This window comes from Leptonychotes weddellii, chromosome 15 (genome assembly GCF_054177405.1).
Source record: "Leptonychotes weddellii isolate Sample4059 chromosome 15, ASM5417740v2, whole genome shotgun sequence".
Taxonomy (NCBI): Eukaryota; Metazoa; Chordata; class Mammalia; order Carnivora; family Phocidae; genus Leptonychotes; species Leptonychotes weddellii.
In genome coordinates this window covers 50,708,986-50,724,987 of record NC_138383.1, presented here as the reverse complement: position 1 = coordinate 50,724,987, position 16,002 = coordinate 50,708,986, and the positions used below count along the sequence as shown (strand labels likewise).

The 16,002-nt window shown below is 53.2% G+C and overlaps 1 protein-coding gene across 5 annotated transcripts in view; it reads left to right on the top strand.

Moving 5' to 3' along the window:
• The window catches only part of AIPL1 (AIP like 1 HSP90 co-chaperone), a 22,903-nt gene extending 18,517 nt beyond the window's left edge, over positions 1-4,386 (top strand). For 3 of the 5 annotated variants that reach the window (XM_081805917.1, XM_081805916.1, XM_081805913.1), the window contains one exon: positions 3,252-4,386. In XM_081805917.1, the coding sequence (XP_081662043.1) occupies positions 3,252-3,567 (316 nt within the window). In that variant the 3' untranslated portion in view covers positions 3,568-4,386. The remainder of the gene's footprint in view (positions 1-3,251) is intronic. The other 2 variants (XM_081805915.1, XM_081805919.1) reach the window with 2 other exon arrangements.
• Positions 4,387-16,002: the final 11,616 nt, after the last annotated feature.

The window sequence follows — 16,002 nt, the reverse complement described above, 5'->3', positions numbered from 1 at the left end:
GCAGACGCTTAACGACTGAGCCACCCAGGCGCCCCGTAACAGCATTTTCTATCAGACGGTTCGGGAGCGTTTTTTCTGTGGAACTGTCTGCTAGCTGAAACATTATCGCCTTGGAAAAGCACAGTATTACAGAAAAAAATAGTGCGTCTTTCAGGAATGCACGTCCTGGCGCGCGGCGTGTAGGGGAAAGAGCGAGTGTCCAAGTAAACACGTATCCAAGCATTAATTCCAGAGCAGCGGTGGGAACCACGCGTCCAGCAGGGGCGAGCAAGTGCCGTGGCCACGTGTCGCGTGGCGGTGATGCGTGGTCTGAGCCAAGCCCGAGCTCCTGCACTTCCTCCCCGGGGTCTGCACGGGGCGGCCGCGGGAAGGGGGTGGCAGCTGCATTCTTTCTGCTTCCCACCATGTCCCTCGGCCACCGCTGCCGCGGTCCACACCACCATGGGCTCCCACCCGGTGCTCAGGACGTGCCCCGTGCTGGGTCCCTGCGCGTCCACCGCTCTTCCCTGTTTCAGCAAGCAGGTGGAGTGATTCCGCGGCACGGTGGTTAGACCAGGTTGCTCCTGGGGTGTGAGCTCCTTCCCGGGTTCGGCTCCCTCCAGCACACAGGCGCACCAGCGACCTGCCCGTCCTGGGGCATCTTCACACTGACTCTGCCTCGGTTTCCCCAGACGCCCGCAGACCTCCTCCCTCACCCCGTCCAGGCCCCTCTCGGTCAGGCTTTCCCTGGCTGCTCTGGCTGGAGTGGAGCCCCCATCCTCCCCCAGCACCCCGTTCCCGCTTTACTTCCAGAGGCGGCCCAATTTCTGCTCTGGTCTGATTTCCTGCACTAGAAGGTAAACCCACAAAGGTGAGTTTATCTGCCAACCTCGCTGCCATGTTCCCGGAGCTGAGAACGGTGCCCGACCCACGGAAGGCACTGAGACGTAATTGTCCAGGGATGGACTGGCTTAGCGTTCTGTGCATCTACCAGAAATTCCTTCCAAACATCCGCGGGTTCCGTGCAGTCCCTCTTGGTGGTACTCCCCCGTGATCCATCAGCTTTTGATTTTCCCTCCGGTGACATTCCTTCCGTTCCTGCCGCACAGCGTCACTCGGGGACACCCCTTTGCCTCGCACGCCTTGTCTTCCGCACCTCCTGGAGCCCGTCTTTCTCTTTTTTCATTTGCTCCTTCATTTCGGGGACAGAGCGTCCTCCAGCGGGTTTCTGAGAAAAGGTGCGTGGGAGATGGAGATCGCACACGGCTGAGTGTATTTATTTTTCCTCCCCGCTTGACTGGTCGTGGGCTGGCTGAGAATTTGAGGCTGGGGGCCAGTTTGGGGGCTTCGCGCCACTCTCTCAAGGTCCTCCGGCAGCTATGACTCAGTCTTCTTGGGCTGCCACGAGGTGGCGCCACCGAACGGGGGCTTGCACAAAAGTCTTCTGTCTCCCACTTCTGGAGGCAGCAACTCCAAGACCATGGCGGGCTCCTTCTGGGGGCGGGGGGCCAATGCATTCCACACCTGTCTCCTTGCCCCTGGAGGTTTCTGGAGCTCCTTGGCCTTGCTCAGCTGTCATCACCCCGAAGTCTGTCCTCACCCTCACGTGGCATCTCCTTGTGCACGGGCCCGTGTCCAGTTTTTACGAGGACATCCGTCCTGTTGGATTTGGGGCCTGCTCTGCTGCAGCGTGACCTCATCTTAACTAGAAATGTCAGTATTGACCCCATCCCCAAATCTTATCGCATTCGAGGTGTCACGGTGAGGACTTGCCCATATGGGTTTTGGGGGAATGCGGGTCAGCCCGGAGCGTACAGAGAGCCATTTTCATTCCTGAGCCTTTGGATGTGACTACACGTGACTTCCCTCGGAAGCTTCTCGGGCCCTTCCTTACTCCTGACACTGGGAAAGTGCCCGACGACACGCCTTGGCGGGTCCTTGACTTCCGTTCTCGCAGGCCACCAGTAAGCCGTTCCGTCTGCAGTGCTTGTCATCTGCTCTGTCGTGTTTCCCGCCCCCACCCCGCCCCGTTCCATCGGGCACTCGTCTCAGTTCCATGTTGGACCTCATGCACTGATATTCCAGACTTTATACTCTTGATTTCCTACTGACCGTGTCTTTTCTTGTCTTATTTTTTGGGGATATTTCTTCAACTTTATTTGCACAACTTTCCACTCGATTTTGTAATACTGCTATTCTAGTATTAATTTCTCAGAGCTCTTGCTTATGGTGGGGTCGTCTCTGTTTTATGGAATTCTGTTCCAGTTTTGTGGGGAACAGTATATATATATTTTTTATCTCCCCGAGGGTATTGATGGTAAGGTTTTTGAAATGTCCCTTTTGCTCCTGTATTAGCCTTATTTAATCAGAAGTCCCTGCTCGGTGTTTCTTACACCGGCGGTTGTCTCCAGGGTCTAGAGACCCTTGCTGGCCCAGCGCATTTTTAAGGTGAGACAGTGAAAGTTTGGTTGTGGTGTCCGCACTTGGGCTGAGCTGCTGGTGGGCGGGGGGGGGGGGGTGCGTGGGGGGCTTCCCTGCAGGACGAGCAAGCAGAGGCCTGGCTGCTCCCGGGCTCCCGGCTTCAGCGGGTTACCCAGGGAGGAATACCCGGGCCTCATTCGGAGATCTGCATCTGTCGGCAGACCCTCAGCGTTCAGGATGCAGACGTTCACACCTGACCCTCTGCCTGCCCGGTGGCCCTGAGTGGGAGGCAAACCCACATGCCTGTGGCTGGAATGGCCGTAACTGCAGATTCTGCTCCTCCCCCTGCTCCTTCTATGTCCGGTGCGTCCGTGGGGCCTGGCGAGGTCACTCCCCATTGCCAGCATCTGTGTTATCCCATCCCTCCCAGGCTGTTGTCCCTTTGACCCCACAGGTGCATCTCCGCTCCTGTCTGGCCCTCTCTGCCTCTCTGGATGGGCCAGACCAAAAGGACTGAAAAAGCCCTCTCCTCCAAGAAGCCCTCCAGGGTCCCCCCTGTCCCAGCCTCAGCCCACAGTCCACATCACTCTCGTGACACTTGCTTTTGATTTGCCCTGTGGCGGTTTGCGGCCTTGACCACCTCTCCCCATGCCAGCCTCCCTCTCTGTGGGCCAGGCCTTGTCCCTTCTGAATCTCCAGCACCTCCCACAGCATCCAGCATACAGTAGGTACACAGTGATCAGACGGCTGAGTTTGGGACTGGACCTTGTTCATCTGTGGCTTAACACCAGGTGCCCCAGGGTGGTGTATGTAATTGTCATTTTCTTTGTGAATTCATTGTTTTGTTTCAGCGATGTTTTTCCAAAAATCTGCTCCTCCTTGGTGACGGCATGCCTCTCTGCAGAGGGGCGTGGGGCTCAGAGACCAGGCTTGTGGTGCAACCAGCATCTCCCAGCCCAGCCGTCCGAGCCCCACCTTCTCGCCACCACCTGCCTCTGCCAGGCAACTGTCTCCAAATCCAGTGGAGTCTTCCCTCCAGGGCTGAGCTGGACGGCCAAACGTGGCCCCAAACGTGGTCAGATGGGTCTGAGCTTCCATCGTGGTTCTGCTACCCTGGCCCTCACCTCCGCAGGCTGCCATCCCTCGTCTGCAAAGGAGGAATATTAATGCTGCTGCTGCAGGCTGTGGCGGGGACCAGAGGAAGTCGTGCGTAGGGAGTGACTGGCACAGTGCGTGACCTGTGCAACTGTTCTGCTCACTAGCTACCGCACCTGGTCCTCTGCGGTCAGTTGAGGGTGGAGCACTGAGAACCACGCTTCCATAAACGTTAGCTGTGAGGAAGATGAACCATTAGCCACTGTGGTCTGTTCGTCCTTGTTTCTGCAGCCTGACCCCATGCCTTCATGGTTTTACCCCCTGGCCGCCTACAGTCCCCCTTTATTGAGCACCCATATCCAGACAGCAGTGGAGTGAGCTCCCCGTCGCTGGAGATGTTCAAGAAGCTACCCGATGCCTTCAGGCCCTGGATGGGAGGAGTGAGGGCGGCGTGGTCAGGCTGGAGGCCCCCGGGTCGCTTACCCAGGAACTTGAACGGTGAGCCGCGGGCGCCATGTTCTAGCATGCTGCTTGGCGGTTAAAATCCGAAATTTGCGGAGTTGAATCTGGAGAGAATTCCCCTCCTTGTTTGCTCTTTTAATCTCGCCTGTTGCCACGGGAACGGCAAGTGACTGCAATCACCACCTGTTTGTACAGCTACTGTGCACCCATCCACGCGGCTTTCGAAAAATAATACAAATCTTGACTTTGGCCTGGCGCTCGTGACCTTTCAGAACAGACGCCCGCGAAGTCCCGTGGTCACCTCCTCCCCGGCGCGGGGGCTCCCATTTGGAAAGTCCCCGCAGCCCAGCTTCCCGCCCCTGATGGGACGGCTTCCTCCCACCCCCAGCCCCCCTCCCTCTCCAAGGATGCGCAAGGACCTGTGGGGTCTCACCATGCTACCGCTACTCTGGAGCTCTGAGTCTGGGCACCTGCGGGGAGTCGGCGGCCCTCCACCCGCCCTCCCCAGGGCCCCCGCTCTCTCTGCTGGGCCTCGATCCAGAGGCTGCCTGAGGGCCTCGCCCAGGCCTCCCCGCGGGCCTTTGCCTCCCCTCCGGGGGCTAAGGAGCCGCTAAGGGAATGTGAAGACGTTGGCCTAATGCCCTGAGAAAATCGACTGCAGCACTTTCCTCGAGTAGGGAAGACTCCAGGGAGCTTCTGAGCCCACCCCTCCTGGGATGACTGGGAATAAACTGAGGGTGTGGGCGACTCGCCAGGGGCCACGGAACGGAGAGCGTCCCCCAGCCCCTGTCCCTGGATTTTCTGTAAACCCCATCCCTTCTGTGCCACGCCCCAGGGCACCTCATTTATAAACTTCACCAGATTACAGCTTCTGAGTGTTTGCAGTACGTACTGGGCTTGGATCACTCTTCTTCAGAGAAGATGCAAGGAGATGGGTACTTAGTGGTATGGTGTCCTCAGGGCTAGAGCCACAGGCCCGGGGAGGGGATGGCCCCCATAGATTCCAGACTCAGCCCTGGCCTCCAGGCCCTGGTGTGGCGCTGGGGGACCCGCCTCACCCCGTAGGCCCTGGCTGGGGTCTCCTGTAAGCTGGACGGACCGGAGCTGACCTCGTCCTTCGCGTCACTTGTGAGGGTCCCCACGAGCTGTGGGTGTGCCTGCCTTTCCTAAGGTGTGAAGAATCCTTGAGTTCCTGTTACAGAGTCTTAGAGTCAGACCTCGTGGCTGCAGGCAAGGCTGGAGTCCCCGTCCAGCCCCAACGCCTGCTGGAGAGACCTAATGTTTGCTCTTGTTTTGGGATGCAAATGATTCCCCTTGACTTTGCAGTAATCCGGGGGTCTCTGGCTTGGATTAAGGAACCTGTGGAGGATGAGAAGCCCCCAGGATCCAGCTCTGAGGAGGGGTCGGGGTGCATTCTCCCATCCAGCCAATTCTGGGGGCCGTCTGTGTGTGTGGGGTGGGGGGCTGTGCTGAGCTCGGGGGCTTCAAGAGAACTAAACAGAATGCTCCTGCCTTGGAGGGCCCTGTTGATTTGTGGCTCTTTCAGCTGCGTCCCCGTAGGGCGTGGTTCTGGCATTTCGGGCACCTGTCTGAAAGGGAGCTTGCGTTGCTCTTAGGAATAGCTGCATTTTCTGTTTAGACTGGACCCCGGTTCCTCCCGGGCGGGAGCAGAGTCCTATGCCCGCCAGTCTCCCCGGATGGAGCTCAGAGCCTGCCCCACAGTAGGTGCTCGGTAAGTGCTGGCTGGACAGAACTCAGTAACTCGGGTCCCGGGGCTGGCGGTTAGCCCATCACCAGGACCCGCTTCCCTTCCCCCGAGGGGCACTTGCCCAGCCTGGGACGAATTTTCACCTGGGCAGGGACACAGGAACGCGGGGCCATTCTGGCTGAAGGGACTTACCAAGGAGCGTTCCTCGACCCTCTCCTTACCCCGTTGCCAACGGGGAGCAGGGGACAAAATACAGCACACCTGCTGAATCTGGTCCTGCTGTGTGTTTTTATAAATAAAGTTTTATCGGAACACAGCCCTTCCCATCTGCTGCTTGTCTCTCTAAGTCAAGTTTACTGGCACGTGGCCACGCCCATTCGCCCCCGGGTTAGTCTGTGCCTGCTTCCCCGCTACGGTGGGTGGCGGAGCCAAGAAGTCGTGACAGAGGCATTCTGACCCACAAAACCCAAAATATTTGCAGAAGAAGCTGGACGAGGGGGACGACAGGTGGGACACGAGTCTTGACACAACTGGGTCCCTGAGTCTTTATGTGGAGGGAATGCGTCACCACCAGGAGCACGCACTCGCGCTGGACTCTCACGTGGGCAAGAGGAGGTCTATCAGGGTTGGGGCCGTATGTTCAGGGGTTCACCCAGCGGTGAAGCCTCACTCGACGCCCGAGCCACTCGGGGACGTGCCGGGGATCCACGCAACGGGTGCTGGGCTGCTGACGGCTTCCAGACCTCTTGATGATGAGTCTGCTTCCGAGTTTGTGCAGAGCTGGCTCCCCGTGGTCACTGACCCAGCCGCAGGACGGAGTGAGGGGCTCGGGACAAACCGAACCTGGCTCAGGTATTTGGGGAGGGTCCCTGAAAGGACACACAAGGGCACGGGAGACACGGGAACACGCGGCCACCCGGGGACAGGGCAGTGTGTGGGCTGCGCCGTCTGCAGACCCTCCTGCCTGCCCTCCGGCACCCCGCGTCCCCCCAGATGCTCGGTCCACAGCCACAGTGATGCCTCTTCTGGACGCAGACCTGTCCACGTCACTCCCGCCTCGAAGCCCTCCCTGACAGAGACACAGCTCCTTTCCACGGCCACCGCTCTGCCTTCCCTGCCCTCCCGAGAGGCCCCCAGACCCCAGGGGTTGCCGTGACCCCTTGCCCCAGGGCCTTTGCACGCACCGTTCCCTCCACGCGGAGCAGCGTTCCCTGCCTCGCCAGGTTGCTTGTGATGTCTGGATCTTCCTTGGGGAGGGTGCATCCAATAGCCGGTCTAGAACCTGTCCCCCCACCCCATACAGGATCAGCCCCATCCTGGAATTTTGCACTTTCTGTGCGTGGGACCATTTGGGGGGGTGGCTGTCTCCTCCTCCAGACCCCACAGGGTGGGGACGCACAATTACGTGGGCACGTCTCCTGCTGAGCTTCAGGAGGGCAGAGACAGCATCTCTGTTAATTCACACCCACAGCCCCGGTGAGCAGTGGAGAAGCCGAAATGGATCAAGGGTGTGGCTGGGCAAGGACTCCGGTCAAGCTCCTCCCGGTGCCGGCCGGGTTCCTGCCACGGTCGCCTTGCTCGTGGACACACCCACTGGACACCCAGTGTGAGCAGAGAGCACGGTGCTCACTCTGGCTTCATCCTGCCAACTCCTACTCACCCTGCAAGGCCCCGTGTGAGAGCTCCTTCTTGTACACGGGCTCTACCGACCATGGGGCCTCCTGATCTGTTGGTGTACCTATTTCGGCGTCTTGCCTCTGAGCTGTGGACTCGCGGGGGCTGGAATTCCATCAGGGAGGCCTGGGGTGGGTCCCGAGAAGTGCCTCTGTGTCTTCATCCACTAAATGTAAAGACCTCCCCGTGCCAGATTCTGGGAAGCCTTAAGTTCTGACAGTTCCTGCCAGCCGGGTGCTGGGGCCCGGGGGACCTCACAGGTCCCTCCAGGGACGGGCACATGGTGAGCTGGGGCGAGATGTAGGAGACACTTCCCAGAGCAGCCTTCGGCATCCCGATGGATGAGGGGGCGGGCAGGACAGCCTCAGACAGTCTGAGCCGCGTCCCCTGCTCTCTGCTCCTCCCCGAGGGGCACGTGCCCAGGAGGCCAGCAAGGCGACTTGTCAAAATGACCAGGTTCACTTTGGGCGTATTGGAGAAAAAAAGCTATTTCCTGGTGTCTAAATCTCATTAAAAAAGCAATTTTGCAATCAATTACCATGCAATTTATCCACTAACTGTTTAATTATAAAAAAAAAAAAAAAAAAAGGAAGATGAAGAACAAGCAGAAGTGAGTTTGTTCTTCCTGTCCTCGTATTTATGAGCCTGGCCGAGAGAGCCTGTCTTCGGAGGACTCTCTGGAGCAGAACTGAGTGGCCGGCTTGGCCCAATTACACTGCAAGTTAAACTTCCCAAGTCAATATATTATATGCACCCGAGGAGGTCGTGGTGCTCGGAGACTACCGGAGTGGGAGAGATTCATTTCTCTGCAAGAGCTCGGACCTTTCGTATTCTGCCACGGGCCGTAAAAATTGTATCGTTCGGTGTGCTTTCATTAGAGGAACGTTATTTCTATAAATTGTTTTCTAATGCTGTGGGAGAGTGTGCCTTCTGGAACCACCTCAGGAAAAGAAATCGGGGATGAGAAAAGAGCGGGATGTGAGGCTCAGAGCCTCCACGGTGCGGGAACCACAGAGGAGGCTCCCCAAGTCGCACACGCAGCTACGGGCAAGTTGCCAGGAGGCCTGGAGAGGATGAAGAAAGCGAGCATTGACCCAAACCCAGCTGGGTTTGGCACCAGCTCAGGACCCCACCACCCACTCTGCCGTGCCCCTCGTGGGGGCCCGAGCTGTGTCCCCCCAAACCCATATGTTGAAGCCCTGTCGCCCAGGGTGATGGTATTTGGTGGGGGGGCTTGGGAAATGTTGGGGTGACAGGAGGCCATGATCATGGCCCAGGGTGGGATCAGCGCCCTTGCGATCAGGAGAAGCGGGGAGACGGCGGTCTGCGGACCCCCTGCTCGGGCACCTCAAGCCTCTGGAACCCTGATAAGTCAATCACGGGGTCAGGTCTCATCAAAGCGCGGGCAGACCTCGAGCACGTCCCTTCTCGGTTCTGCGGGCTCTTCCGCTGACCCAGCTCATCCAGCGCTATCGTGGAAAAGCCATGCGGGGTATTGATGCCTATGGCTCGTCCTTCTGTGGCGCCGCCCGCTGTGTGCCAGGCGCTGTTTTGCGTTTGCGTTTTCCGTCTCACGGAACGCTTGCAGACAACCCCGTCTGGCCGCTGTTCTCGTTTGCTCATTTTCCGCGGGGGGCCGGTGACTGGCGGTGACCCAGCAGGACGCAGGCCTGGGCCTCTCTGACCCCGCGGGGTGGTTGCACGGCGTCCAGCCCTCTGCAGACCCACAGGGAGAAGCCAAGCAGCCATCACCCCTGGCTCTGCCTGTCCCGACGTGTCTCGGGACCCAGTGTCCATGGGGGAGGCCCACGAGGCGGCCACGGCTCCAAGATCTCAGGCGGGACCTGGGCCCGGCTCGTCCCAGCCAGCTCGTCCCTGCTGGTCCAGCCCCGACCCCTCGGCTTCTACTCGATCTAATTCCCAATAGCCTGGCTCTGGGCCCCGCTGCACACACAAGACACATAATTACGTATTGATTTCCTTCCAAAGATGCATGGCCTTCGGACAGTGCGGCCCGTCTGTAGCCCCGAGGAAACACCGTCTGAGCAGGAAGGGGGTTCGATTCGGGGGGCAGTCAGGGGAGCCTGGCCCCTGGGGGAGCGGGGGAGGGTGCAGGACTCCCATGGGGGTGTGGAGGGAGCCTGGTACAGCCCCTGGGGGATTCGCAGGCCGTGGGGACCCCGAAACGTGCTCTCAGCCTTGAGCGGTCGGCGAAGTGAGTCGGGATTCTGCGGGTGGACTTGTCCACCCACGTGTCCCTCCTCCATCAATGTGATTTCTGGCAGAGTCGCCCTGTGATTAAGTTTCACGGTGCTTTGCCAGATGGCATATTCTCCCACTTTCCCCGTCCTCCAGGGACCGTCTGAAATACAGGCCAAGCTCTCTTACCTCCAAATTATATTAAGGAGTTTAATTAACAGAAATGACTCCATAGCCCATAGATCACCGTCTAAGTGTGTGCGGCGTGCAGAAACACACAGGTTCTGGCTTCTCCCTTTGCCCCTGGGGACCCAGCCAAGTCATCTACAGCCATCAAATCAAGCCATGACTTTCCCTCATTTCTCAGGAAAAGCTCTGAGGTGGGGGGAGGGGCATAGACGAAAAAATTCAATTTTGAGGTGTGCACCTGCCCCAGACACCCCACCCCCATCCGGAGGCCCTGAATTTGCCCGTCTTTCAAGCCCAGCAGAAGCTCGTTCTCAGGGTGAGCTCTGGATTTTGGAGCTGGGAGTGGGCCACCTGCATGCCCTCAGGACGGGGTCTCCGAGCCACACAGGTACGGTGGGCAACCTGGCCGGCCACCTCCCGAAGGGGCTGCATCACTGAGTCTTCCCCCGTTGATGTGGGCGGGAAACACAGAGCCACCGGCTCAGTGATCTGCCGGGAGCTGCACCTGCTTCTCTTATCACCCCTCCCCACCCCCCCCGGGCACCTGTTCCGTTTTGCTTCCTTGTGTCTCCCTGGGGGTCCTCGAGGGTGGTGCTTTGTGGTTTCCCATAGTGTGCATTTCGGGTCATGACAGCCTCCAATCTGATGTCCCGACGGGAAGCCCCGCTCCCGAGGGGACCCCTCAAGCTCCAGGGTGCGGTTCTTTTGCACCAAAGACGGAGGGATGCCTCGTTGTCCTGCAATGTTCTCGACAAACGATCCCTTGTCTTGCTGGGCTTCGAACGTCCAGCCAGACATTCTTGTAGGGAATTTGTTCACATGTATGTGAACCTAGAACATCCATCCTTTTTGGTTCAGTGTTTCATCTACACCAAATAGTCCAGGAACGCAGCTAGGGTACAGAGCATGGGAATTTCATGTTTCCTTTTGCTCTGAATGTGCCAACAGTCGTTTAGCACACTGGAAGTCATTCTCTATGGAGCACTGTGTGGGACTCTGCACATACATGCAAAGGGCTGCAGGCTTCACACTGTCTTCAGGCGCAAGCATGCCCAAGCGTTTACACGGTGAATACTGAAACATGTACTGTTTTACTAGGATTCGCTTTTCCTCCATTCTTACCTTATATTATGGTTAGTTGAGTGATTTTGAGTTTAGCTTGGAGCTGTTTTCTGTGCTTTTAAGGGTCGTAAAGGGTGCCGTAGGGGATGGTTTATGGCCAAGGGTGTACGTCCCGCTGTATCTCCGTGGCCACGGATACCAAGCATCCTTTGATGTCCTTCTTGGTCATCCCGGTATCTCCTTTTGGGAATGTTTTAAAAACGTTTGGCCATTTAAACATTTGTGGTCATGTTCTGGTTGAGTCCGCAGAGTGCTTTATATACTCTGAGTACAAGTCCTTCGTCAGATATAGAGAACCCACGAATCTCAGTGCCTCTTGTCTTTTCGTTTTGTTAATGGTGTCTTTGGAAAAGGCAAATGTCTTCATTCTGATGCAGACCAATTCATTGTTTGTTCTTTGATGGATTGTTCTTTTTGTGCTGCCTAAGGAATCCCTATCTGCCCCAACATCGCTGGACCACAACTTCAAACAGAGGTGTCCCTCCTCCTCTTCCTGGCTGTCAGCAGGTAACCACCAGCGTGTGATTTAAGTCACTGCATGAGGGAGTTGACAGCCAGGACCCCGTCCTTGGACTGGGGGCGTGCGGCAGAAATGGTTGCCTGTTGGCGTTTGCACCATGAATGTCTTGTGGCTCCGTCTGTTACGCAGCTCACCCTGCCTGGAACGTCCATGTTTCCAGCTGTGCAGACACCGCGCTTGGCTTAGGAATCCCAGAGCTGGTGCTGCTCGGGGCTGAAGGTACCGCCATCAGCCCCCCTCTCCGACGTCCCCATTCACCTTCTCCGAACAGACTGGACACTGAGCCTGAGGAGGATGTACGTGTAGCTCAGTTGAAGTGTGGAGGTGTGATGTTGAACCAGCACTGAGCTGAGGGAGCTGGGAGAAATCAGGCCATGTGTCCTAAGTAGAGCATCTGCAGTCTCGAGCCAAGCCATTGTTGTCTTCCTCTGCCTTCTCTTCCTCACTGGGCAACCCCCACCCCATCAGGTCCGTCCGCCTGCCTCTCTACGTGGCCCCCACTGGCTTTCATCCCTGGGGGCTCTCCTAACTCTGCCTGTGGTGCTATTACCAGTTTCTTGGTGGGGGGTCAAGTCTCACTCACCCACTCCCCACCGGGCAGGTTGTTACTCTAAGGAGAGTTCCTATCTGGTCCACCGCAATCTCTTCCACGATCTGTTTAGTGAAGTTGTTTGCATTAACTCTAGGGTGGAAACAAGACATCATTTATAAACTATCCATAAGGCATAAAAAGTATTGATGCAATGAACGACCCACCTATTGCTGCCAATATGGAGGAAAATGATTACAAATACCTTAGAAGTTTCCTCTTTGTTTTTAGGACTTCCCACCCTCTCCGAGGTAATTACCACCTGAATTTTACATTTACTTTCTCCAGCTATTTGGTACAATTTCCCTACAGGCTTGCGTCTCTCCCTTGTAATCCACGGCTGATGCTCCCCATGGAGCTTGGTGAGGAATCATCTACGTGGGGTGCTTGGAAGGTTTTTCATAAATGTATATGGTTGTATCACCACCAATCTGGTTTAGAATATTTCCATCTCCCCCAGAAAGATTCCTTGTGCCCACCTGCTGTCAGTTAAAACACATGCCAGTGGGTATGAAATGTATCTCGCTGTGATTCTAATTTGCATTTCCAGATGGACGTGAGTATTGAGCATTTTCATGTCTTAGTGCTTAGTCATCTATTTTCTTTCATGAAAGGTCTTTTCAAGTCTTTTGCTCATTTTTAAAGTCATGTCCCTTGTCTTTTTGCTGTTGATTACTGGGATTCCTTACATATTCTGCACGAGTCCCCTTCTCTCAGTTGGTAGCCTGCTTATAAATGTGGTTGATGGTATATATTGGAGAGAAGAAATTTAAATTTTGATAAACTTGGTTTGTTCATTTAAAAAAATTTTTTGTTGAGTATTGTTTTCTGTGTTCTAAGAAGCCTTTGTGAGCAGGAAAATCTCACTGTTCGGTGCATCTCTCCTGTTCTTCTCACACAGAGCTCTTCACTTCTGACCCTTCTGGTCACCAGACGTGTGGGTTTTCCCCCTGTCGAGCACTTCTCTGCAACACCCTCTGGGGGCATTACAATTTAACTCAATTCTGAGCCTGCCTACCTGGAGACAACATCAGATCCCATGGGGGGAGGGCTCAGCCCTACAAGACTGCCCCCCACCCCCACCCTGTTCAGGTGCTCATTGCAGATCCAGGTGTTACCTATGCTTCTGACCAGCCAGCTCTAGGTTCCCACGACCCCCTCTTTGGTTCTGATTCATGTTCTGGAGCAGCTCCCAGACCTCAGGAAACAGGTTATCATGTTACCATAAAAAGACATAACTCAGGAACAGCAGATGGACGCCCAGGGCGAGGTGTGGGGAAGGGGCAGAGCCACCATGCCCTCTTCAGGCACCACTCTCCCCACATCCCTACATGTTCATCCACCCAGAAGCTCCTGGAACCCTATACTTTGGGGATTTTTACAGAGATCTCATATGATGGGCATAATCAATCATTAACTCAATTTCTAGCCTCTCTCCAGAGAACAGTGAATGAGACCAAAAATTCCAAGCTTTTATTCATGGCTTGGTCTCTCTGGAGACCAGCCCCCTCCAGGAGCCACCAAGAGTCACCTCCTTAGAACATAGGACATTCCAATCACTCAGGCAATGCCAAAGGATTTAGGAACTCTGTGCCAGAAACAGGGGAGGGGGAGGGGCAGAGACCATCATATATCTACATATTCTATGATTTCATACATTGTCTTCCCCAAGTCTTGAAAATAACATCTGTCTTCTCTGGAAGTTTTGTGGTTCTAGCACTATGTTTAAGACTATGACATACCTCTATTTAATTTTTGCATGTGGAGTGAGGAAGGTGCTTAGATTTTTTTTTTTTCAATATGGATATCCAGTTGTTCTAGCACCATTTATAAAAAGACATTCCTTTCTCTTCTTGAATTGACTTTGTCAAAAATTAATTGACCATATGTGTGGGTTGGTTTTTTTGACTTTGTATTCTGTTCCATTCACCTGTTTATCTGTTCTTCTATCAAAACTGTACTGAAGCAATTACTGTCGCTTTAGAGGAATCAGTTAAAGTCTCCCAACTTGGTTCTTCTTCAATCCTGTTTTGGCTATTCTAGGTAACCTGGATTTTCCTATATGTTTTAGAATCAACTTGTCAGTTCCCCAGGAAGCTCTTCTTGGAAACCGGGATTGTGATCTATAGATCAGTCTGGGGAGAGCAGACATCATAATAATGTCAAGTTGTTTGATTCATGAACATGGTATATCTTTCCATTTATGGAGATCTTTCATTCCTCGCAGCAATGTTTTATAGTTTTTGGTAGAGCGGGTTTGCTCCTCTTTCATTGCATTCATTCCTAGGTATCTGCTGTTATTAATTCTATTGCAGATGGTATTTTAAAACATTTCCATTTTCTAATTTTTTTGTTGCTAGTACATAAAACAATCATTGATTTTTTTTTTTAAGATTTTTTTATTTATTTATTTGAGAGAGAGAGTGAGAGAGAGAAAGAGCACAAGAGGGGGGAGCGGGAGAGGGAGAAGCAGACTCCCCGCCGAGCAGGGAGCCCGATGCGGGACTCGATCCCGGGACTCCAGGATCACGACCTGAGCCGAAGGCAGTCGCTTAACCAACTGAGCCACCCAGGCGCCCAACAATCATTGATTTTTTTAAAAAAGATTTATTTATTTATTTGAGAGAGAGAGAATGAGAGAGCGTGTAAACAGGGAAGAACAGAGGGAGAGGGAGAGAGAGAGAGTCTCAAGCATACTCCCCTCTGAGTGCTGAGCCCAACATGGGGCTCAATCCCAGGACCCTGAGATCATGACCTGAGCTGAAATCAAGAGTCGATGCTTAATCGACTGAGCCACCCAGGCACCCCTCATTGATTTTTATACAGTGGCATTGTATCCTGCAAGGCTGATAACTCAATTATCCTGGTACTTTTTTGTAGATTTCATATTCTATATATACATCCATGTCACTTGTGAATCATGACAGTTTTACTCAATTTCCAATATTTATGATTTTTATTTATTTTTATTTTCCTATTACACTGTCTAAAATTTCCAGTACAATGTTGAAAACAATTATCAGGTAACTTTGCTATTGGTTTTATAGGAAAAACATTCAGTGTTTTACTATTAAGTAGGATGTTGTTAGTTCTAGGGATTTAATAGACACCTCTCTCAGATTAAGGAAATTCTTTCATAGTTTAATTTTTTTATAACCATAGTAGATGTTGCATTTTGTCCAATGCTTTATCTAAATCATGTGATTTTTCGGGGCACCTGGGTGGCTCAGTCGTTAAGCGTCTTCCTTCGGATCAGGTCATGATCCCGGGGTCCTGGGATCAAGCCCCCCATCAGGCTCCGTGCTCTGTGGGAAGCCTGCTTCTCCCTCCCCCGCTCCCCCCAGCTTGTGTTCCCTCTCTCACTGTCTCTCTGTCAAAAAAGAAATAAAAATCTTAAAAATAAATAAATAAATAAATCATGTGATTTTTCTCCTTTATATGACAAGTGTTGCAAATTACACTGATTTTCTCCTTTACGTTAACTTAGAAAATTTCACTTTTTCAAATTTTTTCAACTTGATTTTTTCAAACATTTTCCCAATGTTTTAATAATGTTGCATTCTTGTGACAAACATTATTTGATCATGATGTGTTACACCTTTATATACCACTATGTTTAATTTGTTAGTAGTTGGATAAAAATTTTTCTCTCTCTAATCTTAAGGATTCCTGGTTTGTAATTTTCCTTTCTTTAATATATTTTCAGCTTTTTGTACCAGAATTATTCTGGCTTCATTAAATGATTTGGGAAATGCTTCCTTCTCCTTGATTTTCTGAAAGACTTTGTTTAATATCGGTACTATTTCTTCCTTAAATGTTTGATAAAATTCATTGGTAAATCCATCTGGACTTGAAGGGTTTTTTTTTTTGTGGGAAAGTTTTCGAATTGAATTAAAAATTATTTTATATATAAGGTTATTTAAACTTATGCCTCCATATTGTTAGTTTTGGCGAGTTATCTTTTTCAAAGAGTTTATTTACTTCACCTAAGTTGCCAACTTATTGCTATAAGGTTGTTCTTAATAGTCTCTATTCTTCTTTTTT